Consider the following 27,999-nt stretch of genomic DNA (forward strand, 5'->3'; position numbering starts at 1 on the left):
TCTGTTCGTAGATGGATCATTTGTTTCCCACGGAACTTTTAGCGTGAGCTTTTACGTGTGGGGGGACGGAGGGAACAGTACGGTTGTGCCACAGGGAGATGGCGTTGCCGGAGCAGGAAGCTATTCGTGAGTTCGTGACCGTAACGGGCGCAGAGGAGGAGCGGGCGCGGTTCTATTTAGAGTCCGCGGATTGGGACTTGGAGGTAAGGCCGGTGTCCGAGGGGTGGAGGGAAGATGGCTGTAGGTTGCCGCAATCAGGGCTCTGCCGGCTTAGGCTGGCGTTTGGGCCTGTAGTAGTGTACCGCTAAATGGCGCCGGGTTAGTGCGGTTCTCCCTGAATTTGATCCCCCTTCGGGGTAGGGTGATGCTCGCCGTTTTCATCTCCCACTTCTCCCGGGGAGAGGTTGAGGATGGCGTGGTGATTCAGCAATATCAGGGGCATTATGGGATCCAGGCCCAAGGACCCCTGTCGCGGCAGATCTAGGTTTGATGCCTAGGTGGTTCTGAGCTGGGGGATGATTGTAGATGGAAAAGTGCAAGGTCTTGCACACCTGATTTGATTCCATTATCGTCCTTGAAATGGTGGGTACGTAGCATTATAGCATTTGCCGCACGGGACAGGGCCTTCCATTCTACAAGTCAGTCCCGCGAGTCCCTTGTTTATGTTGAGGCTTTCAGTGTTTTTACCCTTTGATTTTTTCTGTGATTTCCCCCAAGTCCTGCTTTGCAAGTTGCAGTTACAGAGAGCTGTTACAAATTTTACATGTCAATCACACTATATAGCAGGAAACGAAGTTTATCTTAAATTCAAACAACAGAAATTCTGCAGATGCTGGAAATTCAAGCAACACACTTAAAAGTTGCTGGTGAACACAGCAGGCCAGGCAGCATCTCTAGGAAGAGGTGCAGTCGACGTTTCAGGCCGAGACCCTTCGTCTTTTATCTTAAATTACGTACTTTTGATTGATTTCTATCCTACATTTAGCATCCATATTTCTGGTCTCTGGCTGGAATGATTATCCTAACCAAAAACCACCATGTTATTGAAGTCACCTCTCAGTTTATTTTTCTCTTGGAGAATTTTAGTCTTTCTTGATGGATATGAAGTTCTATTTCTCACCTTCTTCTATTAAGTCTATGAGCCAAATACTGTGACAAGAGTATGTAGTTTACTTGTTTAGTAAGAGGAGTATTTTGTAATACCCAAATGCTGGATCACAGTTTTAATAGAGTGGGTGGTTATCCCTTGAGAGTGGTGTGGTGACCATGTAGTCTGCTGCTTGGGTAAAGCAGATTCCTGAATGCCAATAATTGTTTTAACAAGGGTTGAAATTGCAATGATACAATAACCGATTTTTTTTGGGGTGTAATATTTATTGTATGCTGTGGACATTGTGAGCAAACCTAGTACTAATTGCCTCAGGAAGGTGGTACAATAGTGAGTAATTACGTTGAAGAACTGCATTCTGTGTGGTGAAGTTGCCACACTATTATTGGTTAAAATGATTTTGTCTTTTTGACTCAGTTGGTAATGAAGAAAGGAAATTTTATTTCTAAGTCAGAATAATAATTCAACTGATAATGTATAGTTACGTAACTTTTAATGAAACTTAAATTAAAAAGGGATCAAGTAGAGGTTTTCAAAATCTATATACCTAAAAATTGAAAGCATAACAGGGAGGTTTAAACTTGGTAACTGCAAAGTGAAAGTGAAAGTTTCAAACTATATTTAATTTGCAATTGGACTCTAACAAGTTTGTCATTACCAAAGAGAGATTGATAACCACTTGACAGAAACAAAATGATATAAGCAAGTGAAATAAAATTAGAGTTGACAGTTCAAGTTATAAATTGTTTCCATGTTTGATGTAATTTCTGTGCTTTCCTTACCAAATGGGAAAAAAAAATTGAAAGTGAATATTAAACCTTGAAGGGGAAATCTATGAAATTGATGAGAAAACACAAAGGAAGATAATGCTGCAGTGAAGAAAAAATAAATTTGGTGGTGGTGTCGATGTTTGATGCAAACTGTGACCATTGAGATTGCAAATATTTTCATACTTTGTGCACTTCCAAAGATAATGAGCAGTTACAGTCATGGTGAGTGGAACAGTCACAGAATTCATTTGCCCCCTCCTGTTTTGAATGTATTAACAGTATGTGGTAAAGCTAATGATTCATCTGAATGAAACATTTTAGACAGTTTGAGAACTAAACACATTAAAGGTAATGCTGATCCATGCCAGTCTAAGAGTTGGTCCTGTTCTGTTCTGGTAATGACCTTTTCCATTGCTGAGTCATGGTGATCCATAGACTTTTAATTCCATAACATCAGCTGTTTTCTTGCTATTTCTGTCAAATGGCTGTTCTTCAATTGTTAGTTTACGAAGTCAATATTACTAATGTATTCTGATATAGTCAAAATCACGGATGAACTGTCCTTTGTTTTGATCTAGTTTCACAGCTTCTAGCAGAAGTCTCTTGATAGAGTTGAAGATCAGAAGCCATGAACGAACTTTCTTCTTGCTGGTGTAGATCAATAGCAACTCCTTACTAGCACTATAAGTTGAAGTTTTGCATGCAAAGTACATTGATCAATTGGCTTTATGGTTTAATTTATCCAGTTTTTAATAAAGTTATCCTTAATTGAGAGTAGTCTTGTTTAGTGTAGGTAATTCACATGGTCTTGAGTGCATGAGTGTGAGAGGTTCATGCTGGTGTGCAGCAAACAATACAGCAGTACAGTGAATTCTGCTGGTACCTTCTTGCAATTGTGAATAGTGTAATTCTTAGCATCCTGGACTTTATAAATGGAAGCATAAACACAAGAATGCAATGTTTAACCTCTATGAAACAAAAAGTAGTTGCACTGTCAATGCTGGCTGGACCCTCAGGGAATGTGAAGGACCAAGAAAGAAATTGTTAAAATCGCCCCTTGGAAAGGAAGAACAATTACATGGACGTGCCACAGAAGCTTGGGTTATTCACCAAAGATACAAGTTTAGGATTAACGATATTTTGAATTTTGTGAGGGACCTGGGTAAAGTAAAATAGATGCTACAATATCAGTGAAAGGTAATTTATAAAAGAAGAAAGCTGTAACATGGGGCAAAATGTTTACACCCACTAGGTAGTTATAATGTGGATATCACTGCGAGAAAGAGTGGTGGAAGCGGATTCAATTATCTTAATTTTTAAAAGGTATGCTTGCAAAGTTGCAATGCTTAGGACTTCAAAATGTTGATATGTTTGAATGAGCTCATTCTGGTTTTAATTGCTAATATACTGATTTGTGTTTGCTGGACTTTGGACAAGGTTCCAACTGTGCAGGATTTTCTAATCTTTTTATCGCCATTGAAATACCTATCTCATAATACTGTGTTGTACGACTTAAAGGATTAATAGGCTCATGACTGATCCTGATGCCACTTTTAAAATAAAATTGGTGATTTTTTTAAACTATCAGTAAGTTAATTTGATCCTCCAAGAAAGTTAATGTAGTATTGTGTGCTTCTGAATATTTATAGCTGGCACTGGGAAGCTTTTTTGAAGATGGTGGTGATGATGTCATAACGCTACCTCAGCCTGAATCTAGCAGCGGTTCCAGAAATGTGCCGAGGTGAGAGCATTAATGTACTCTTCTGTGATTCTTTAACCTTACCCACCCCTGTGCTATTCTCTTATGTCTTTTAGTCATCGATACCTATTGAAGCATTGATATGCCACATATATCAGTTTTTTTGACCGTTCATAGAGTTTGGTGGTATAGAAGGAAGTCATTTTGCCCAATAGGTTCATGCTGGCTGAATATACTCTGACATAATCTTTCTTCTCGGCTTTTAACCCTTAACTTTGTTGTTTCTGGTCTTTTGAGTTCACTTGTGATTGAGAATTTTGTTTCTGACTTTCCTTCTGGCAACAATCCAATTTTCACTTTTCAATGATTAATTATTTTCTCAATTAATCCAAAACTTTCCATCCCGGTTATTGACTTTGCAGCTAATGGTAATTGTTCTTCTGCCTCTGCCTCCAATATAATCTCTCCTTGGTCCCTTTCTTCTCCCAAAGAGAGCAACTTTGGCCTTGACAGTCTCTACATGTAATTGCACTTCCCCAGCCTGGCCACCTCCTCAAATCTCCCCTGCATCCTCTTTTGTGCTATCATATCCTTCCTGTAGTGTGGTGCTGCAAAATGTATATGGTGTTCTAACCCTAATCTAACTAATGTGACGTTCTATCATGGCACTCTTGCTTATGTATTCTATGCATCGACCAATGGAGGCAATTACCTGTATTTCTTCTTAATTACCTAACTATTTGACCTACGTTCAGAGATTTGTGGATGTACACTTCAGGTCCCCTCTGTTCTTTTCTATTTGTTAGTAATGTGCCATTATTATTGGTGTTTTTACCCCTAGATGCATATATAGTTAGTGCTGAAAGTTTAAATCCAATATTTGCAATTTTTGGATGATGACTAGACATTTGAAATTTATAGTGGTCATGCAAAATAACATTGTCCTTTCTTTTGCTGGTATTGTAAGTTATGCTTATCCTTAGTGAACTAACAGCTATGATTTGAGGTTTTTTGCCCTTGGGATACTGTTTGCTTACAGTGAGTATCAGGTATTGAAAATGTGTTTAATTTCCCTTTCGGACACTTTGGTTATAGGCAAACAAATATAAAAAGTGAAATTAGAGTTAGTTTTCCAAGATCTGAATGTTGAATCTATAGCTATATCTTTACGGGAATATAAGTTAGCTTAAAACTGTTCCAATGCTCTGTTGCTTCAGTGCTTCCAAATTATGTTGTGGCCAGTTTTGTGAGTGATAATATTTGACACGGAGTGACAAAACAACATCAGAATTTTTCCCAGCCCCTGCATAATGCAAAAAGAAATTCTCTGAGTTAAACATTGTAACAATATTAGTCAGTGGTAATGTTGAGAGCATGAATTACTTAATTGCTTTTGTATGTTATATTGACATCTTTCTTATTTTAGACTGTTCTATCTACACCTGCCACTCTGTTTGCCGGTGTCACTTTTTTTTTTGCATCTTCTCACTGAGCCGGAGGCCCATCCAGAGAGAACTTTGATGCTTCTTATTGCTTCTTGGGATATAGTGTGATGTATTTTGATTTTGAATAAAAACAAGCTCATCACTGGGGAATTGTCAGTTGCTATGTTGAGTAAAGCCTATGGGAGAATGGAACAATAAACCCCATTTAATCAGGCCAAATGCGTACAAAGCTCAATGAACTTAAGAGTTCATCTGCAAGAGAACTAAAAGGAAAAGAAATTGATACAATCCCATTATAAATAATGTACCTCAAATCAATTCCTATTTAACAGCAGAGAGAAGTTTTCTTTATAAGTGCGTATATTGTGAATTGGCTGTAGAGTAAATGTACTGGCAACCTACTATAATCACTTATAATATTACATCAATGCTTTATAAGAACCTGTATTTTTTCCCACTGAGTTTTGCTAAGTAAAATGTTTTATTATTTTAATTTCTGTTTATCATTCACTGCTATAATATATGATAGTGTTCTGTGCATTGGTTAACTTCATATTCCCTCAGAGAAGTAACTAATAATGAATATTACTTCATTTAAAGGAGGATAGGCATATGATTAAATCATTTGTTTGATAAAACAGTGTGCAGATTATTGTAAGTGTCCTTTACATAATTGATGTAAAGTGTTGGTTGCAATTGTAGTGATGCCCGAGTAACCTCATTCAGAGATTTGTGGAATGAAGAGAAGGATGAAGAGGAGGATGAAGGCCAAAGGTTTGTAAAATAAATAATCTCAAAAAATTCTGGTATTTGTATTCTGCATTAAAATCCTCTGATGGAAACATGTTTTCATTTATAATTTAAAAAAAAATAAATGCTGGGACTACTCAGCAGACAGATTGAATTCTGTGGAAAGAGATGCTGCCTGGTCTGTTGAATACCACCAGCCTCTTTTTATTTCAGATTTTCTTTTGAATTCTATGTTTTCAGTTTCTAACTGTCTGGACTTGCATAATTAAATGGATATCTGCAGTGAGATGAAAACATTACAGTTCTAGAACAAAAGTAGTGAGCTGTACAGAAAAGCCAACGTGGACTCTTGTGTGTGATTTATGGGTGAGATACAGGCAGTCAATACCTTCGTGCTCTTGACAATTGAGTTGCAGTTGTTTTTATTAGTCTTTTTAATTGTGCTCTTCTCTTCATATTTTGGGGGATGTTTCCACTGCTGAGACTCAACACTTGTGGAGTATTCAGTCTGACCTCAAAAATGAGTGGAATAATGTAGCTTTCAAAGTTTAACCTGAAGGGGTTTTAGTTATCTATGGGTGGGGAATTTTAAAATTTGGTGAGGCATGGAGCTGTGCTCTTTTGAAGTGGAAGAAGGTAATAGTTTTAAAATATGCAAACACTTTAAATAGGCAATTGAATTCTGCCGATGAACAGCATCTGCCCAACTAGGTACCAAGTCCATGACCTCTGATGCTTATTGCCTATTTCATTTGATTATATGCATGCATGCTACTTCAACTGGTCATCAAAATTACTACTTTCAGTCTTAATTATATATTCAAAGGCACAGATGAGTTTATTTTGAACTGTACAACTCTTTAAACTAAAAATCTTTTAGTGAAAATAACAATGTGTAGATTAGTTTGCTCAAAGGGATAGAATATTAGCTTTTCATGATTTTCTTTTGCAACCATTGAAATTAGTATTCTCTTGAATGGAGCTTCCATTGTATGCATTGAATATGTTTAAGCACACTGTTTGGCTTGCTTACTGTGGTGTGGAGATGGGGTTCGGTGCTTATATGATGCTTGATTATGTACCTCTGTTTTATTAACTGAGTGTCAGGGTGGCGATACATCGTTAACAAAGGATGGTGCTTCTTCCCTCTGTGAGCCTGCAGGTCACCCTTAGGCAAGGTTTAGCGCCTCCTTAGCCCTCACCCCCCGGTCAGGGTCATGTGAAGCTATGGAAGCAGGTGGTGGATGTCACAAGTCCTAGTTATGCAACCACTGACACCAGCCAGACAATCTCTGAAGAGTATTGATAATGGCTGGGGTCACCCATCTTAAAAAAGTCACTGCCCAGAAGAAGGGAGCAGCTAACCACTTCTGTGGAAAAATTTGTCAGGAACAATCATGGTCATAGATAGAGAAAAGAATAAGAACAACAGTGTGAAGGGTGTCTTCCCCGTTGGGAATGCTTAGATTAACGACAGATGGAAGACCATGATCGCCCACTTCATACAATGTGGCACATGATGATGATGTTTTATTAACTTTACCTTTTATTGGAGCATAGCATGCGGTTTGGGCTCATTGAAGCTAAATCTGTACCGGGAAATCAAATAGCTATCCAATTCTGGATTTTTTTTTAATGCAACGGTTTGTGGTTGCTGAATATTTTTGGCCTTATTAAGTGAGATACAATTGATCATTAGAATACAAGGAAATTTTAATTTTTCTGTAAGTCACCAGTACATAACAAATGATTTGAGATATGTTCTCTGTTTCAAAGATTTTATGCCGGTGGTTCAGAAAGAAGTGGACAACAAATTGTTGGTCCTCCTAAAAAGAAGAATTCAAATGAAGTTGTAGAAGACCTTTTTAAAGGAGCAAAGGAACATGGTGCAGTTGCTGTTGAACGAGCTGGCAGAAGTCCTGGAGAAACCAGTAAACCTAAGGTATGCACATTAAGTTTCCCGGTCTATAAGTGCCTTGTAGGTTTCTGATTGGCTAGACAGTTATCATAGTAAGTGTGTAGGTTTTTGCAAATAAATGAGCTGTTTTGTTTAAGACAAACAGTAACAACTCATTTATTGTACTCCAAAAAAACTGAACACAAGCAGCAGTAATAATACTTTAGATAATTACAACATCAAAGTCGGACCAGTCTCTTAAAATGAACTCTAACTCAATGTCAATGGTTGCAAATTTTTGAGAATTGTGTATGTTTCCACCAATTACATTACCCTACACAGGACTCCCCCCCACTCCCAGAATTCACTATAACCAGCGTTGTGAGCCTCTCTTGCGCTTGGACGAGCCGTTCTGCTCGAGTCCTATGTTCCATGAGTGGAGGAACAGCAGAGGCTTCTGGCTCATCCAGAGGTGTGTTGACATTCATGGTCATGTCATGATGACGGGCGTGGTAACAGAATCCTCCAAATGCAGGTCCTCTTTTGAAGCTGTTCTGAGCCTCAGCAGGACCCACGGGAGACTCATGCTAACACTCATCCATCAGGGAAGCCCTCAGAGCAGCCTTTAAGGAGCAGTGAAAGCACTCACATAGGCTATTGGACTGTGGGTGATTTGCCATGGTGTGATGTAGCCTAACACAGCCCAGAGATCTGATATGAACTAGGGACCATGGTCAGAGGAAATATCTGATGCGGTGCCAAACTTAGCAATCCAGGTGCTGATAAACACCTGAGCCACATCAGCAGTCATTTTCGATGTTAGAGGAATGACCTCTCGCCACTGGTGGTATGATACACCATGGTAAGGATGTGTGTGAAACTGTTGGGGGGTGGGGGTGGTGGAGAGGAAGTTATAGTGGCATGCAAAAGTTTGGACACCTTGGTCAAAATTTCTGTTACTGTAAGCGAGTAAAAGATGACCTGATTTCCAAAAGGCATGAGGTTAAAGATGACACATTTCTTTAATATTTTAAGCAAGATTACTTCCATCTTTTACAGTTTCAAAATAAGAAAAAAGGAAAAGGGGCCAAAGCAAAAGTTTGGGCACCCTGCATAGTCAGTACTTAGTAACACCCCCTTTGGCAAGTATCACAGCTTGTAAACGCTTTCTGTAGCCAGCTAAGAGTCTTTCAATTCTTGTTTGGGGGATTTTCGTCCATTCTTCCTTAAAAAAGGCTTCTAGTTCTGTGAGATTCTTGGGCCGTCTTGCATGCACTGCTCTTTTGAGGTCTATCCACAGATTTTCGATGATGTTTAGGTCGGGGGACTGTGAGGGCCATGGCAAAACCTCAGCTTGCGCCTCTTGAGGTAGTCCATTGTGGATTTTGAGGTGTGTTTGGGATCATTATCCTGTTGTAGAAGCCATCCTCTTTTCGTCTTCGGCTTTTTTACACATGGTGTGATGTTTGCTTCCAGAATTTGCTGGTATTTAATTAAATTCATTCTTTCCTCTACCAGTGAAATGTTCCCCGTGCCACTGGCTGCAACACAACCCCAAAGCATGATCGTTCCACCCCCGTGCTTAACAGTTGGAGAGGTGTTCTTTTCATGAAATTCTGCACCCTTTTTTCTCCAAACATACCTTTGCTCATTGCAGCCAAAAAGTTCTATTTTAACTTCATCAGTCCACAGGACTTGTTTCCAAAATGCATCAGGTTTGTTTAGATGTTCCTTTTCAAACTTCTGACACTGAATTTTGTGGTGAGGACGCAGGAAAGGTTTTCTTCTGATGACTCTTCCATGAAGGTCATATTTGTGCAGGTGTTGCTGCACAGTAGAACAGTGCACCACCACTCCAGAGTCTGCTAAATCTTCCTGAAGGTCTTTTGCAGTCAAATGGGGGTTTTGATTTGCCTTTCTAGCAATCCTACGAGCAGTTCTCTCGGAAAGTTTTCTTGGTCTTCCAGACCTCAACTTAACCTTCACCGTTCCTGTTAACTGCCATTTCTTAATTACATTACAAACTGAGGAAACGGCTACCTGAAAGCGCTTTGCTATCTCCTTATAGCCTTCTGCTTTGTGGGCATCAATTATTTTAATTTTCAGAGTGCTCGGCAGCTGCTTAGAGGAGCCCATGGCTGCTGATTATTGGGACAAGGTTTGAGGAGTCAGGGTATTTATAAAGCTTTGAAATTTGCATCACCTGGCCTTTCCTAATGATGACTGTGAACAAGCCATAGCCCTAACAAGCTAATTAAGGCCTGAGACCTTGGTAAAAGTTATCTGAGAGCTCAGATCTCTTGAGGTGCCCAAACTTTTGCATGGTGCTCCCCTCTTTTTTTTCACTCTAAAATTGTACAAAACAAAAATAATACATTAATCTTGCTTAAAATGTCGAAAAGGATGTCTCATCTTTAACTCTATGACTTTTGGAGATCAGTTCATCTTCTACCCAATTAACTGTTCACAGTAACAGAAATGTTGACCAGGGATGCCCAAACTTTTGCATGCCACTGTACATGTTGACATAGCTAAGCTGTCATTCAGGGACCTCAAAAGGTGCCAGTAGCACCTGAACATGATGGTTAATTTTGGCCTGCTGGTACTCCACTCAGACTGTAGTCCAATCACGCATGTCCTTTCTAAGGCCATGCCACACAAACCTTCGTGCAGTCAGTTTCTGTGAGGCCTTCCGGCCCGAATGTGAGGAGCCATTTATGGAATCAAAAACAGTCCACCTCCAGTTTGTGCGCAGTATGGGTAAGGGCAACTGGATAGGAGGGAAACCCCAGCTTCCTCGAACTTGTTGTCAGCCAACTGCAGGCCCATGACTGCTATTCGGTAAATCTGGATCTCTGGGTCAATAGCTTGGTCGGCTGCCATGCTGTCATAGTCAGCCTTTGTGTATGGCCTCAATGGCTTGGTGTGAGAGGCGATCAGCCACAGCATTATTTATCCCCTTGATATGTTGTGTATCAGTTATAAACACTGATATGTAGGCCAGTTGGTGTTACTGCCGTGCAGACCAAGGGTCTGATATTCTGGCCATTGTGTGCATGAGAGGTTTGTGGTCAACGAACACTGTGAAATTGGGTTTCTGGATGACAAAAAAAATGGCGGGTGGCTAGATAGAAACTGAGAAGCCCATGGTCACACGTGCTGTATCTCTTTTCGGGGGCATGGTGCTGCTGACTGAAGAAGGGGAGCAGCTGCCACATGCCTTCAACCAACTGTTTGTGCACAGCACCCACAGCATAGTCTGAAGTGTCAGTAGTAATGGCTATAGGTGCTTTGGAAAGCAAGTGTGCCAGTAGGATTGTGTTGGAAAGAGCTTGTTTGATGTCATCAAATGCTCTTGCCATGCTCGCTAACCAGTCAAGGACATGATTAAGGGTACTGTCTTTAAGTGCACTATACAGGAGGGAGCATAAGTTCTGTAGCTTTCAGAATAAAGAGGTGATAGAAATTCATCATGTCTAAAAACTGCTGTAGTTTTTTTTAGTATTGCGGAGCGGTGGGAAATCCGTCATAGTGGCTACTTTTGATGGAGGGAGTTTTGCACCTTCTGCAGAGATGTGATGGGTGAGAAAGTCAATTGTTGACAATCCAAACTAGCACTTAGCAGGGTTAATAATCAATCTATGTTGGCTTAAGCTCTCAAAGTGCGCGGAGATGAGATGCATGTTCAGATTTGGATGCACTGGCAACATCCAGGGAAACAAAAAGAAAATCTACGTCTTCTAATGCAGAGTCCATCAACCCTTGGAAAGTTTGTGCTGCATTTTTCAGCCCATATGGCATGTGCAGAATCTCAGAGGCCAAATGGGGTTACCACAGCCATTTTGGGAATGTCCTCCAAGCACACAGGGGATCTCACAGAAGCATTTCGAATGTTGAAAGGGTTGGACAGAATAGATGTGGAAAGGTTGTTTCCCTTGGTGGGTGAGTCCAGGGCAAGAGGCCATGGTCTTAGAATTAGAGGGTACCCAGTTAAAACAGAGATGAGGAGAAATTTTTTTAGCCAGAGGGTCGTGGATTTGTGGAATTCGTTGCCACCTGCAGCTGTGGAGGCCTGATCATTGAGGGTGTTTAAGGAGGAGATTGACAGGTATCTAATTAGTCAGGGTATCAAGGGATATGGGAAAAAAGCCGGAAATTAGAACTAGATGGGTGAATAGTTTAGCTCCTGGGGGATCTGTGGAGCAGACTCGATGGGCCAAATGGCCTACTTCTGCTCCTTTGTCTTGTGATCTTGTGATCTAAATGTGCTGAAAAGTCCTACATGTGTGGGACCAGGGAACAATCGGGGGTGATGACCTCGTTAAAGCACTGGTAATAGCCACATGAGCGACAACCACCAGCGGTCCTAGAGACCATATGGAGCGGAGAAGCCTAGGAGCTATATTTGACCAACGTACAATGCTAAGTCTTTCCAAGTTGGCAAACTCAGCCTTCACGGTTGCCAGCATTTCTGAGTCCAGTCTACATGTGTGGGCATGGACTGGCGGGCCAGTTGTAGAAATGTGGCGCACGGCTCCATGTCTAGTGACTAGTGGAGAATGTGGGCTTCGTGAGGTTTGGAAATTCGCCCAGCAGTAGAGAAAACTCACCTGCAGTTGTGCACACATTTGCCAGAGTCGTTGTGAGGAACTTGCTGGGTGAGCAGGGTAATGACCAAAAGACCTTGACATCCACAATCTGGCAGTTCTTAAGATCAACTAATAGCCCTTGGGCACACAGGAAATCTGCACCAAGCAGAGATATAGCTGCTTTAGCCAGGACGAAGTCCCATGTGTAACATTGCCCACTGAAGCAGAACGTCACCAGTCGTGTCCCATAAGTTTGGATCCTGCTGCCGTTGGCATCCTCCAGCAAGGTTTTGTCGCTCTTTGCCTTCTCAACAATAGGCGATGCAGCACACTCACTTAAGCACCCGAGTCTCACAGGGTGCGTCGCCCTGAAAAGGTGTCCGTAATGAACAGTAGATGACACTGGCAGCTGGACCCCATGGTGTTCACAGACTTCTGATGATCCGTTCTGCCACTATCAAAGCTGCAATGCGGTTGGCACTTCCTAGCATTGGTACCAAAGCAAGCGTGGTAAAAACACAAGCCCAGCATTGTCTGTTTCTCAACTGCAGGCATCTGTATGTTGGCTTTGCTGACTGGGCTTATTGAGGTAGAAAAAGGAAGAGGAATGATGTACCACTGCGCACTGAGTGTAGACTATCAATCATTTTAGCAAACTGCCTATAATCTTTATGAGTGCATTAGTGAGGGCTATGTAAACTTAATCAGGCATTTGCTCCATTAAGAGTTCATTAACAATAAAACAAGGATGGTAATTTACCAGAAGAGACAGCATGTCGTCCGTTAGCTCTGAAGACTTAGCATCACCGAACAGAGACAAGCAGAGCAACTGTTAGGCGCGTTCAGACTCTGGTAGTCCAAAAATCAGTAAAAGGTGACTTTTCAGCAGTTGGTGTTTATCAGGTTCAGACGGATGTTCTAGTGGATTCACCACTCTCGCAGCCGTGGAGTTACTGAGTGACACTACTACATAGAAATATTTGGTGGTGTTGGTGGTGATTTCTTGCAGCGCGAATTGGGCCTCGACTTGTACAAGCCAAACAACGGCAGTTTGCTTCCAGAGCTCTGCCAGTTTCAAAGTGACTGTGTTGGCCAAAATATTCAATAACTCTGGAATTGTCATAGAGTATCAGGGAGACCAGTATAGGTTTTCAGAAATAAAACAGCGTGAGGTTGTTTTATGTTTAAGAAAAACCGTAACAACTCATTTATTGTACTCTTTTTAAAAAAAACTGAACACAAAGCATGGTAACAGTACTTGGCATAAAACGTCATCACGTCAGACCCATCTATTGTAGTGAACCCCAAGTCAAAGTTGGTGGTTGTGAATAATGTATGTTTCCACCAGTTATGGTGCCCTACAATTGTACCAATACTATACAAATGCTGATTTTTATAGTAGTGTTCAATTATATACCTGTGCTGGACTATGAGTAGAATAGGCAGTGTTGTAAATTTTATCTCCCAGCAGCTGTGCATTATGCTATCTTCTGGCAGTTTTTCTTTGTGTACTATGATTGGAGAAGTAAAATATATTATTTCACATTAAAATTTGAAAGTTGTTTTTTCAGGGGGATATTTTAAAAAATGTTTATCTCCAATTTGTGGACGAGTGTACCTTAGAAACAATATTTTGAAGCAGAATTTGATTAGATCTACTTCAAGAATTTGCCCTGTTCCCTGGATAATAAACTGTTCACTTATTTCATTTCATGCAAATATCAAATCAGTAAAGGGATTTAAGTTAATGATTTTGATGCATATTAGTATATCTTAAATGCTTTGTTTTTTACCTTCCTCATAAATTCTAATAGTGGGCTTTCATTTTTAGTGATCTTCTAAGTTCTATAGTACTTCATCCAATTTATTTTTCTTGTCTGCATCTGATTCTAGGGTAAAATTACCCCCATCTTTTTTAGAATCAGAATCAGGGTTAATATCACTGGCATATGATTGTGTGTCCGACAGAGTGATCAGCAGCACTGGGGCTCCACAGGGGACTGTCTTGTCTCCCTTTCTCTTCACCATTTACACCTCGGACTTCAACTATTGTACAGAGGCTTGTCATCTTCAGAAGTTTTCTGATGACTCTGCCATAGTTGGATGCATCAGCAGGGGAGATGAGGCTGAGTACAGGGCTACGGTAGGAAACTTTGTCACATGGTGTGAGCAGAATTATCTGCAACTTAATGTGAAAAAGACTAAGGAGCTGGTGGTGGACCTGAGGGAGAGCTAAGGTACCGGTGACCCCTGTTTCCATTCAGGGGGTCAGTGTGGACATGGTGGAGGATTACAAGTACCTGGGGATACGAATTGACAATAAACTGGACTGGTCAAAGAACACTGAGGTTGTCTAGAAGAAGGGTCAGAGCCGTCTCTATTTCCTGAGGAGACTGAGGTCCTTTAACATCTGCCGGACGATGCTGAGGATGTTCTACGAGTCTGTGGTGGCCATTGCGATCATGTTTGCTGTTGTGTGCTGGGGCAGCAGGCTGAGGGTAGCAGAAACCAATAGAATCAACAAACTCATTCGTAAGGCCAGTAATGTTGTGGGGATGGAACTGGACTCTCTCACGGTGGTGTTTGGAAAGAAGATGCTGTCTAAGTTACATGCCATCTTGGACAATGTCTCCCATCCACTACATAATGTACTGGTTGGGCACAGGAGTACATTCAGCCAGAGACTCATTCCACCGAGATGCAACACAGAGCGTCATAGGAAGTTATTCCTGCCTGTGGCCATCAAACTTTACAACTCCGCCCTTGGAGGGTCAGACACCCTGCGCGAATAGGCTGGTCCTGGACTTATTTCCTGGCATAATTTACATATTACTATTTAATTATTTATGGTTTTATTACTATTTAATTATTTATGGTGCAACTGTAACAAAAACCAATTTCCCCCGGGATCAATAAAGTATGACTATGACTATATATCATGAAATTTTTTTTTAGCAACAGTACAGTGTAATACATAATAAAAAAAACTCCAGATTGCAATAAGGAAATGTATATAGAAATTTAATTAAGCAGAGCAAAAAGAGAACAAAAACGAAAGAAAAATGTGGGTGCATTGTCCATTCAAGAAGTTATTAAGTGATTTTTCACATTTTAACCTCTAAGTAAAGGGGTTTCGTATCACATTGCTATTAGACTGATTATTGACTAACTGGTATTTGTCCTCATTTTACTGACATGGAAGCATTCTGACATTAACCCTATCAAAGACCTTGGGGACGTCTGTTATGCTTCTGTCCTTTCTGGAATTTTTGATTTATTGATACTGGGGTAGTATCTAGAAAATAATTTTTGTAACTTTTGTTTTAATGACTTGGAGATTCAGACTATTTGCAGTACATGTGCACTTTCTGTTCTCACAAGTGTGTCAATTTTTATTCTTTATTTTCAGCTATGGGATATTCTTGCTGGGCATTGCAGTCAAGCTTTATCATTAAACATTCATTACATGGGCATTTCAGTCTCCTCTGAAACACCTTCCAGCCAGGTGCTGCTGAGACCAATTTTAGCACCTTAACAACTAAATTAAATCAGTCCTATACTACAGGGTTTATATTTCACCATTGACTCAGAGGATTTCTTGTTGCTTGGTTCTGGTATCATGCTTGCTTGCAGTTTCAGTTTTAGAAGTGTTATTAACCTATGTTGTTTGAGAGAGTTAATACATTGGTTTTGTCTACAATAAAAATATTAGTGTATTTAATTTTTTTCATTAAGCTGTGAAATTTTATTTTCTGTCTTTTCTAAAGCCATTTGGTGGTGGTGGTTACCGTTTGGGTGCAGCTGAGGGAGAACAGTCTGCATATGTTACAGGAGAGCGGAGACCTGAAACAGCACAAGATGTAAGTGTTCCAAGAAAATGCATGTTGTCTTAAGTAATACCAGTATTTCTGCTTGATAGTGGAAACTACAATGGAAACAATGGTATTTGTCATTTTCTTGGTAACAATGGTGTGAATAGATAATGATATATATGGATAACTTTGAAACATAATTTGTATATGTCAATCTTTGCTTTGCTATTTGTGTATAATCTGAAAAGTATTGTCCCAATAAAAGGTCGATTCTATAGAGCAATTTACATGATAACATCAAATAACACTAAACAAATTTCCAGTGGGAGTTAAGTCAGGTGTTCTCCACACCTTCAGAACTAGTGCGTATTTCTGTATACTTTATTGTTGTATTAGACAGGCACATGTATAGACAGAATTTATTACCCCACCCCCACCACTGAAGTGGAGATATTTCTACCTAACTGCATAGTTTGATTTTGAGTCACGAGAAGCAAAATCAGGTAGCAGTGGAAGAACTGTCTCTAAACGAATAAACCAATTACATTTATCAGATTTGCTTAATTTTGAACCCATTACCCCTGGGTTGCTATAACTACAAAGATACAGGATCCTTATAAATAGAGTAGCAAAGAGGCTAGTTGCTTTCAAGTGCATTTTTAGCTTCCGATCAATAAGAAACTTAGAATGAATATTAAAACCCTTTAAAGTCAGCTGAAGCTTTAAGGAACTAGAAATAAATATTGTATTCAAAGTCATTCACGGAAAGAAAACTGTTGTTCAAAACAGAACATTAGGTAGTCTTTTCCCAAATATCTGTACTTCATGAGGACTTTGTTAAACATTCTTACATTTTTAAAATTTCCAACATTATTATTAGCATCCTTTGAGCTAAATCGGCTATTATTTAGCACGCTACTGGGGTTTGACTTGTGTGACATCTTAAGGAAGTAGGTTTGTAGCCTTCACTGAAGGTAGGTACTTGGAATTCATTAGTATAGGTGCCACAGTAGTGTAGCGGTTGTGTGACGCTGTTACAGCGCTGTCTGTAAGGAGTTTGTACGTTCTCTCTGTGACCACGTGGGTTTCCTTCAGGTGTTAATAGACAATAGGAGCAGGAGTAGGCCATTCGGCCCTTCAACCCAGCACCACCATTCACTGTGATCGTGGCTGAACATCCACAATCAGTACCCTGTTCCTGCCTTCTCCCCATATCCCTTGACTCCGCTATCATTAAAAGCTCTCTCTAACAAGCATCCAGAGAGTTGGCCTTCACTGCCTTCTGAGGCAGAGCATTCCACAGATCCACAACTCTCTGGGTGAAAAAGTTTTTCCTCAACTCCATTCTAAATAGCCTACCCCTTATCCTCAAATTGTGGCCTCTGGTTCTGGACTCCCCCAACATCGGAAACATGTTTCCTGCCTCTAGCGTGTCCAATCCCTTAATAATCTTATATGTTTCAATCAGATCCCCTCTCATTCTTCTAAATTCCAGTGTATACAAGCCCAGTCGCTCTAATCTTTCAACATATGACAGTCCTGCCATCCCGGGAATTAACCTAGTGAACCTCCGCTGCACTCCCTCAATAGCAAGAATGTCCTTCCTCAAATTTGGAGACCAAAACTGTACACGGTACTCCAGGTGTGGTCTCACCAGGGCCCTGTACAACTGCAGAATGACCTCTTTGCTCCTATACTCAACTCCCCTTGTTATGAAGGCCAACATGCCATTAGCTTTCTTCACTGCCTGCTGTACCTGCATGCTTACTTTCAGTGACTGATGAACAAGGACACTTAGATCTCGTTGTACTTTCCTTTTTCCTAACTTGACACCATTCAAATAGTAATCTGCCTTCCTGTTCTTGCCACCAAAGTGGATAACCTCACATTTACCTACATTAAACTGCATCTGCCATACATCTGCCCACCCACCAACCTGTCCAAGTCATCCTGCGTTATCTTAACATCCTCCGTACATCTCACACTGCCACCCAGCTTTGTGTCATCTGCAAATTTGCTAATGTTACTTTTAATCCCTTCATCTAAATCATTAATGTATTTTGTAAATAGCTGCAGTCCCAGCACTGAGCCTTGTGGTACCCCACTAGTCACTGCCTGCCATTCTGAAAGGGACCCATTAATCCCTACCCTTTGTTCCCTGTCTGTCAACCAATTTTCTATTCATGTCAGTATCCGACCCCCAATACCATGTGCTCTAATTTTGCCCACTAATCTCCTATGTGAGACCTTATCAAAGGCTTTCTGAAAGTCCAGGTACACTACATCCACTGGCTGTCCCTTGTCCATTTTCATAGTTACATCCTCAAAAAATTCCAGAAGATTAGTCAAGCATGATTTCCCCTTCGTAAATCCATGCTGACTTGACCGATCCTGTTACTGCTATTCAAATGTGCCGCTATTTCATTCTTTATAATTGACTCCAGCATCTTCCCCACCACTGATGTCAGGCTAACTGGTCTATAATTCCTTGTTTTCTCTCTCTCTCCTTTCTTAAAAAGTGGGATAACATTAGCTACTCTCCAGTCCTCATGAACTGATCCTGAATCTATAAAACATTGGAAAATAATTACCAATGCGTCCATGATTTCTAGAGCCACCTCCTTAAGTATCCTGGGGTGCAGACCATCAGGCCCTGGGGATTTATCAGCCTTCAGTCCCATCAGTCTATCCAACACCATTTTCTGCCTTATGTGAATCTCCTTTAGTTCCTCTGTTACCCTAGGTCCTCTGGCCACTATTACATCTGGGAGATTATTTGTGTCTTCCCTAGTGAAGACAGATCCAAAGTACCTGTTCAACTCGTCTGCCATTTCCTTGTTCCTCATAATAAATTCACCGGTTTCTGTCTTCAAGGGCCCAACTTTGGTCTTAACTGATTTTTTCCTCTTCACATACCTAAAGAAGCTTTTATTATCCTCCTTTATATTCTTGGCTAGCTTGCCTTCGTATCTCATCTTTTCTCCCCGTATTGCCTTTTTAATTATCCTCTGTTGCTCTTTAAAAGTTTCCCAATCCTCTAGCTCCCCACTCACCTTTGCTATGTTATACTTCTTCTCTTTTATTTTTATACTGTCCTTGACTTCCCTTGTCAGCCACGGTCACCCCTTACTCCCCTTAGATTCTTTCTTCCTCTTTGGAATGAACTGATCCTGCACCTTCTGTGTTATTCCCAGAAGTACCTGCCATTGTTGTTCCACTGTCATCCCTGCGAGGGTATCTTTTTCCCACAGTTCTGGTTTCCTCCCACAGTCCAAAGATGTACAGGCTAGTATGTTAACTGGTCTTTGTAAATTTTCCTTTGGTTAAGCTAGGGTTAAGTATAGGTACGTTCTGACTCATTGGGAATCTTTAAGTCAATAAATAAATGACCAATGTTTAGAGAAGGGATCAGTTTGCCTTAAAGCTAATGATGATTTAGGTATTAATTTAAAAGTTGATTTTACTGAATTCAGTTTATATTTGAATGTTATTCAACAGGTTCACGTTGTACTGAAGCTTTGGAAAAGTGGTTTCAGTGTTGATGATGGTGAGCTGAGGAATTACACTGACCCCACAAATGCTCAGTTTTTAGAATCTATTAGGAGAGGGTAAGTGGTTTCTTGCTGTAGTTTGGTTACAAATGACTCTTGTACAAAGTAACTTCTCTGAGATAATTGGTAATAGATAAATTCTGGATGCAGGAGCTAAATGTCTGAAATTCATCTAATCTGGTAAAAATGCTTTTGGTTTGTTATAAAAGGGGCATTTTGCAAATATGGGCCATCTAGTGGCAATTAGAGGACATGCATGAGGTTGAATTTTTTTTTGCAGGTCGTTGTGCTGCTTGCTCTTGCAGGTGTGAATTAATCCAACAGTCATTTCATAATGAACTCCATCTACTGTCTTAGATTAACAAATTAAAATTCATATCATTCATTTCAAAATATTTCATGAGGCAATTGCCATACATAAAATTAGTTTAGGGCAGACAATTTGATGAGCAGTAATTATGGTGCAGTATGCCATATAAAAACTTAAAGCTGGTGTAAGAATATTTTCTTGTAGAATTAGTTTGTACATAACTATCTTAGAAACAAGAACCCCTGGATGATTTGTTTGGAACTTCACTTTCTTGTCTGACTCCTGATTCTCTTGTACACGTAAAAGCTATCTGAACCTTGAACTTGAACCAACAGCCATATTTTCTAGGTTGAAGAATTCCAAAGAGTCACAATTAGGAGGATTTATTTTGTTTTTAAGTCATTGATTTCAAATCCAGAGACCATGCTTTCAGTCCTAGATGGAGCCACCAATGGATGGACAGTCACAGTATCTTCTATCAAGCCTCTTCAAATCTCACGTATTTCAAATTGGGCATCTCATTCTTAACTCCTGGGGGTTTAAGGCTGTTTAATGTACTTTCTTCTAAGGAGGGATACTTCATTTCAGATTTGCTCCACAGATATTTTCATTATTAAATAGAAGGGAAGAACTACTGTATAATTCATCTTTCCAGGTATGGTCTCACCAGAACTCTATACAGTTCAGCAAGAGTTTGTTACTCCACCCACCTTTCCCTTTGCACTTTAATACAGCATTCCATTTACCTGCTGAATTTCTTTTGTGTTTTTGTGTATGGAGGCATTCATGTCACTCAATGTGTTTATGTTTAATAGTTTAACAATGCTTAACTTATAACATTGGTTCAAGTGATTTCCTTTGATTCCTTTGGAGCAGACTGCAGGTAGTGGAACTGCATTAAATCACAACTTCTAAACCATGCTTGAGCTATCAATTTAAGAGTAATTTATTTTTTATTACTACTGCAAAAATCCAGGCATTTATTTTTATTTGCATGGAGCATTGAGTACAGAAGGTAAGTTTTAGTTATTTATGTTGATTCACATTTGAATATTTTGGAATAAGTATCTCTGCATTTTGCCCTTTGCAGTGAGATTCCACTGGAGCTGCGGCGATTGGCTCGAGGTGGACAGGTAAATCTGGACATGGAAGATCATCGGGATCAAGAATATGTAAAGTCTAAGCCTATATTTAAGGCATTTGGAGGTGAAGGACAAAAATTGGGGAGGTAATGGTAGTCATTTGCACACATTTCTTTAAAAAGTCAATAATTTAAACACTGTTTTAAATGGATTTAATTTAGAAGTCACTATAAATTTCTCCAGCAGATTTATGCAATATGTTCTGGGGGAATAATTATGTAACAGATGGTGAGCATTTAAGGAATTCTTCTTTCTTTGAGAAATTGAGTAAACTAATGCAGTATCCTTCCTGATGGTACGTTGGCAGGAGCTTAATAGCACATTATATATAGAAATAAAGTGCTCATACTACACTGGTCAGCTTTACAAGTTATACCGAAGCACCTGGAAAGACAAAAGAAAATGTTCAAATCATAAGCCTTTATTGAATTCAGCCTTTGCTGTAAGCACCATGTTACTTTCCCATTTCTTTGCCTTTCCCCATATAGATGGGGTATACGCTCTGCCATTTGATCTATGTCTCCCAAGACAACAATTCCAGTGTTTTCCTTAATCATAGAAAATTAAGACTCAGGAGAAGGTAATTTAGCCCATTATGTCTGACACGTAGTGGAATGAGAAACACTAACCAGCTTAATCTAATTTTTCAGTACTTGGTCCAGGTCCTTGTATGTTATGATTCTTTAAGTGTATATCAAAATATTGTTTTAAGTGGGGTAAGGATTTGCGTCTACCACACTTTCCAACAGTGAGTTCCAAACTTCTTTGGATAATTATCAGTTAGTTTAGATCTAGCCCCCATAATTTTTGATCATTTTACTTATAGAAATGGGCCCTTCCTATTTATCCTATCTATTCACTTTACTACTCCAGTAAAATTTTTTATTGGCCTTCTCTGTTACAAGGAAAACAATTCCTGCCGATCCAGTTTATCTTCATAGCTGCAGCTTTCAACACTAACAACTTGTTATTCATTCCCTTTTTGCTTGCTTTAATGGAAGTGCTTCTTTCCTATAATGTGAACAGAATTGTATGCAGTGGTCCCGTCATGGACTATCTAGTCAAGTGTGATATCAAGTTTTAGTATTCTGTGCTCTGTGCTTTGGCTAATAAAGGGAAACATTCTGCATGTCTTACTAATTGCCTTATTCATCTGATGTTCTACTGCTTCTAATAATGCATGGATGTACTTTCAAATGCTTTTTGTTTCTCTATACCTCTCTGTTTGTTCTCAATTATTTTGCATTCCCTAATCTTTGCAATTCTCTAAATACATTATCTTCCATTTTTCTGGATTAGTGATTTTCTATTTCTGCAAAAGTGATCATTTATATCTAACTATAGTTTTGCTCCTTGCTGTTAGCACAGAACCAGTTTTTGTATAATGGAATCTTTCGCACGCCCCTGCAATAATCAAACGATGATTATTCACTCTTATTAATATATTCCCAGTCAGAAAAACAGCATTACTCTTTGCTACTGAGCCAGTTTTGGATCCAAGGTACCACTTTCCTATGAATCTCGTGAGCTTTTATGTTTTCTTATCAACCTTGGAAGTATGAACTTTTAAAAGCCTTGCTAAAACTCAGTGTAGATTATGCCAAGTGTACTGTTGTTATCCACCCTTTGTAATCTCCTAACAAAACCCTATTAGGTTATTCAGTTGCAATCTGCAATTAATAAATAAAAACAAAGTGTTTTTATTTGTTAAATACAGGTTGAGCCAATCTACAAGAATAAAACTTAAAATAAACTTTCAGGTTGAAGACACTTAGTTTGCACCAAAGGTCTTCAATCTGGAAAAAATGACTCTCTTTTTGTTCCTGCTGATGTGGCCTGACCTTCTGTGTACCTCCAGTGTTTTCTGTTTTTATTTCTGATTACCAGCATCTGCAGTTTTTGTTTTATTTAACAGGTATATGCTGACTGAACTTATTAACCTTTGCATGTCTAAATTGATGAATTGATTCCATGAATTTGCTGCCACTGAAATTAAACTAATTGGCTTATAATTAGTTATCCATTTCTCCCATTTTAAATATTGTATAATGTTAGTAGTACTGTAATCCTCTGCATCTACTCCTGTAGCAGGAGCTTTTCACCTCTTCAAAAGTTCTCAACTATCTGCTTGCTTCTGTTCATGAAAAGCCAAATTACCTCCTTACCTTCTGCCTAATGTATTTCCCACATAGCTCTGTTAAAAGTACAGCCACCTGTATCTGTATAATGTCAACATCTAAACACCAACTAAATATCAGATTGCTAGATATATATCTTTAGAGTCTCTGGATTCTAGGAAGAAATTTGGTTTGGATAGTATTGGGTTCAGTATATGTGCTTCTATTCCTAGCACAATGCACACAATATGCTGGAGGAGCTCAGTAGGTCAGGTAGCATCTATGGATAGGGATAAGCAGTTGACGTTTTTGGTTGAGCCCCTTCATCGGATCCTGATGAAGGGTCTTACCTGAAGCACCAACTGTTTATTTCCATCTATAGATGCTTCCTGACCTGCTCAGCTCCTCGAGTGCATTGTTTTTATTGCTCTAGGTTTCCAGCATCTGCAGTACCTCTTTCATCTGTTTCTATTCCTAGTTTGCCTAATCTTGATCACTGCTTGTTTTATATATTTTTTTCTGTAAGTTATAGTTGTACTCAATAAAAGTTTAAGGAATTATCAGAGCTGGTTAGCAAGAAAGATTGAATGTGAGATTGTGGTGTAACGTGCAATTAAGTTGTCATGAGATGACCTCTAGGGCTAAGTCGGTGGTTAGTAGGAGGAGGAGAGAGAAAGTTGCAGAATGTTTTTTTTTCTAATCCTGTCAATCTTTGCATGCATATACAAGACCCTCTGTCAAAGACGTTCTAATAATGTAGAAGGGAGGGTGTTTGTTTTTATGAAAACTGAGTAGCTCTACACCCACCCTTTCTGCAACCAAAAACATGTAAATTCGTGTTGCTATTTCAACAAATCTAACATAGGATATTCCAGCCATTAATCTTGTTGAAGGTGAATAAATTGCCTTTCATTCGTAGGTGCTTATATTTCTTTCAAAGTAATAGTAGTGTAACTTGAAATACTGGTTTTTATTTAATCCTGCCTGATCTAATTAGTACCAAATGTATACAAGTTCAAGGATCAACAGTTGTTGAGCTTCAGTGATTTGTCATTCAGTGGAAGACGCAAGTAATACTGTGGTTAGTTATGCCTGTGACTACAAATTGCACTATTTAGCCAAAAATATGAAAATGTACCTTAATTGCTAAGGTGCTTTACAAAACAAATGAATAAATAATTGTCACTGCATTAGTTGCAGTTCCAGTTTAAGATTTGCAAACAAATCTGAGCACACCAGAAAGAAGCTTTGTCATGAGTGAGAGCCATGATATTTCCCTTATTGTGGTGCATGGGGTGGCATTTTTTTTGCAATTTCTTTAGCATTTGTCTGATTTTCTTTTTTTACAAGAGCGAGCTGCTCGCTTGACACTCAGCCCAGCATGGATGGAAAACATGCAAAGAGCCGGCTGGATTCAAATCTGGGACCATTGGGCTTGAAGGTCCAGCGCTGATGGCATTACACCACTGGCTGGCTTCATCATAGTGTTGCCTCATTCAGTATACATAAGCACATGCTGTATTCATAACAGTTGCATTCTTAAGTTTATCTGATTAATCCCAGCTGAGGTTTACTGATTTTATAATTATTTCCCTGAAGTTGATCCTTCTTAAACATGCACTTAATATTAGTTCTATTCCAATTTTTTAAAAATATAATCATGTTATGGTTGCTTTCTCCATGGGATGCCACTACTTCCATTCATAATGTACTGTTTGATTCATTTGCTATTCACTAGATAAAGATGTCTCTCCTGGAGTCCCTCGCACATTGGCACGGAAAGCAGTCATGCATAACATTTACTCGTTGAGATTCCATACCACTTGGGATTTCCCAGTTTATAGTAGGTTGGTTAAAATCCCTATTGGCATGATCTGTCTATTTGAACACTTGCAGTAATCTCCATTCTTTTGATTTAATAGTCAACAGCAAATCCAGAATTTTTTATTGCACAACATATTTCTAGTCAGAGCGGTTGGGAAACATATTCTCTAATAGAGCTTCCTGAAGAATCAAGTCACTTTATCTTATTACCCACCCATTCTTCCCTTTCTGTACTCTTATGTCATGCTTTGTTCATATGAGGATTACTGCTCTACCGGTTCCCTGATTGTGCTGCAGCTCCAATTCCAGAAGAGTGTAATGCTCAACTTTCATGGTGAAAGTACACCTTTCATTTGAATGTGTACATTGTAAGAGGTCAAATCTGTTCATCAGAACATGGCATTCCTTGCTTTATTTTTCTGCCAGAAGTAGCTGCTAATTGTTTTGTTGCTGTGGGACCAGAATGAAGGACATCTTAGTTGTGGGATATTTGAGCTTAAACCTTTTTGGAGCTCTATTATTTTACATTTTAGACTAGATTTAAAAAAGCATACTTGCGTAAAATTTCTGTTTAATGCCCCTTAATTGAGAAGTTGCTATTTTTGCATTAGTATTAAGTAGGTGTGATCTACACAGTAAACAACCCTGTTTTTATTTTGCAGTGCCACACCCCAGCTAGTAACTACAACTACTCCAGCGCAGCAAGCGGAAAATGAAGCAAAGGCCAGTTCTTCTGTAAATCTAAATGAATCAGAACCAACCACCAGTATCCAGATTCGACTTGCAGATGGAGGCCGTCTTGTTCAGAAGTTTAATCATACGCATAGGTAAGATGATGGAAGCTAATGTTATTTTGAAGGCCATTTCTCGATTTTGTAAGTGAGTTAATGTCTTATATTAGCCTATGTATAAAATTGTATCCTGTTAGTTCCCATATCTCTCCTGTATTACCTCATGTTATATAGAAAATTACATTTGGTTGGCTTTGCCATTGCATGGGAAGCTTTCATCAGGGGAAAAAAAATTGGTTTATTTTTCTTTCTACCTCTCTATTAAAAGCGCCGACTCTTAACTGTATATTTCTGGTACTGAAGGCCAACTGGTACTTAAAGAGGACCCATAATTTCAGTGTCAGTTTAACCTTGATTGCTGGCATGTCCTGCGTTGGGTATGGTTTGATCAATAACACATACTGAGCTTCATGTGGAAGACATCACAGCATTCATGTATCTCTCTGCCCTTTAGATTTAAGGCAAGTAGTACTGTATCTCCATCATACGTCAGCACAAAAAGGAAACCAAATTTCTTATATTGATCTATGTAGCAAGCATGTGCCTTATTCAGATTATAGGAAAATAGTGAATTTTATAAAGTTGTAGGAAGAGGCATGCATACTTTCCTTTTCCCTTTCAATAATTATCATGTTGTTAGACCTAATTGCTAAAGTTCTAAGCAAAGTTTTGTTTGTATTTGAATCCCAATGCAAGAAAAAGCGTAACTTGGTTTTTAAATATAACAGTTGAGATTAGAATGAAATAATTTTATTTTATTAGCACTTTATCAAAATTCTGTTCATGAAATGCAGAGGTGATTTCATGAAAAGCATCTTGGATCGGCAAATGCAATCTTCCCATGGTGTAAATCTTGGTTCTCACAGTGCCATCTTGCGGAAATGATGTTGCTTGGGGCACTGTAAAGGTAGTCTGGTTACTAAGTATTGCAATTGCAGAGTCTGTTCATCATTCTTTATTTTTGAATAAGCCCTCAAGTCAGCATCTCAGGTTTAGGATTTTGATTGAACTATTTGACTCTTAATATATTGGTACTTAGTGTTTGAATATTCAGTTGGATTTCTTTTATAACCTTTAGAAAATGACTGGTTTCCTAGGTCAGAACTCAGGCTGAATATGTTTCTCCTCCTATATTCGGAGTTCCAAAATCAGTTACAACCAATCCCTGATGTCAGCCCAGTGGATAGTTCTGTCTGTGAGATGGGATAATTCTGATTCATGGATTTTTTTTCAAAGGATTTATGCAATTAAAATTGTGGTGTAAATCTAGCAGCATGCCACTTTAAATATTAAAAAAAAGCTGTGCAATTTCAAAACCCATCTGTATTGGGATTTCTTTGTATAGTAAATGAGGTGTTCTATTTACATATAGAAGGGGGGGTGAGAGTTAATTACTCATTGTAATTTAGTTAAGGTTAGATTTGTTGACACAATAACAATAGGGACATGATGGTACTCTCTGGAAATTTTGAAGAATTCACCCTAGAGAGTCTGAAATTTGATTTTTATGCCTTATTTTAAGAAACCTGACAGATGTTTTCTTGTCTACAGGATTCAGGATGTTCGACATTTTATTATCGACGCCCGCCCAGCTTTGGCTTATACTCCTTTTGTGCTGATGACTACCTTCCCTAGTAAAGAGCTGACAAATGAGAACGAAACCCTAAAAGATGCCAATCTGCTGAATGCTGTAATAGTACAGAGGCTGAAATGAATGCTTTAATAGTACAGAGGCTGAAAAGAATGCACTTCTCCATCTAACCTCATGTTGGTGGAGTACTTGAACTGTTCAGACTTTCCATTAGTTAAACTCACTGGTTGTAATAAATTGGTGACAATGCTTTTAGACAAAACAGTTTGCCTTTAAGGTTATTCATGTGCTCATTCAGTTACACAGCTTTCAGCGTGACTTTGTGATTTAAAAACCTAATTGTGTATTTGATTTACGTATAATTTTTCAATTTTGAAGTGAAATATTATACATTAAAATTCAAATTCACCAATATAAGTTAATACATCCCAACTAGCTCTAACATTTGTGACTGCAATTGTATAGGGGGAGGTGGACCTTGATAGGAAATTGCATTCTAAAAATCAAATCAAATTTAAAACATTCTATGTTTGTGAAATGGGTCTTGTACCTAGCATTGTTCATTTTGTACACCGCTGCATTGAATGAATAATCTGAGCACAA

The 27,999-nt window shown here is 39.1% G+C and overlaps 1 protein-coding gene across 1 annotated transcript; it reads left to right on the plus strand.

The window, feature by feature from the left end:
- Position 1: 1 nt before the first annotated feature.
- Positions 2–27,999, plus strand: nsfl1c (NSFL1 (p97) cofactor (p47)). Its single transcript, XM_072240601.1, has 9 exons — positions 2–203; positions 3,528–3,619; positions 5,725–5,796; positions 7,549–7,714; positions 16,026–16,118; positions 19,569–19,678; positions 21,022–21,159; positions 25,677–25,841; positions 27,357–27,999. Exons 1-9 carry the CDS (start codon positions 99–101, stop codon positions 27,517–27,519), a joined length of 1,104 nt encoding a protein of 367 aa, XP_072096702.1. The 5' UTR covers positions 2–98; the 3' UTR covers positions 27,520–27,999.

This window comes from Mobula birostris, chromosome 2 (genome assembly GCF_030028105.1).
Source record: "Mobula birostris isolate sMobBir1 chromosome 2, sMobBir1.hap1, whole genome shotgun sequence".
In the NCBI taxonomy this organism is placed as follows: domain Eukaryota; kingdom Metazoa; phylum Chordata; class Chondrichthyes; order Myliobatiformes; family Myliobatidae; genus Mobula; species Mobula birostris.

What these genes read in the sequence shown, in the direction of transcription:
- nsfl1c (XM_072240601.1), top strand. Translation starts at nt 99, where the DNA reads ATGGCGTTGCCGGAGCAGGAAGCTATTCGTGAGTTCGTGACCGTAACG. An exon ending in GACCTGAAACAGCACAAGAT is followed by an intron (nt 16,119 to 19,568) that starts GTAAGTGTTCCA and finishes GTTATTCAACAG; the next exon opens with GTTCACGTTGTACTGAAGCT. An exon ending in GAAGGACAAAAATTGGGGAG is followed by an intron (nt 21,160 to 25,676) that starts GTAATGGTAGTC and finishes TTTATTTTGCAG; the next exon opens with TGCCACACCCCAGCTAGTAA.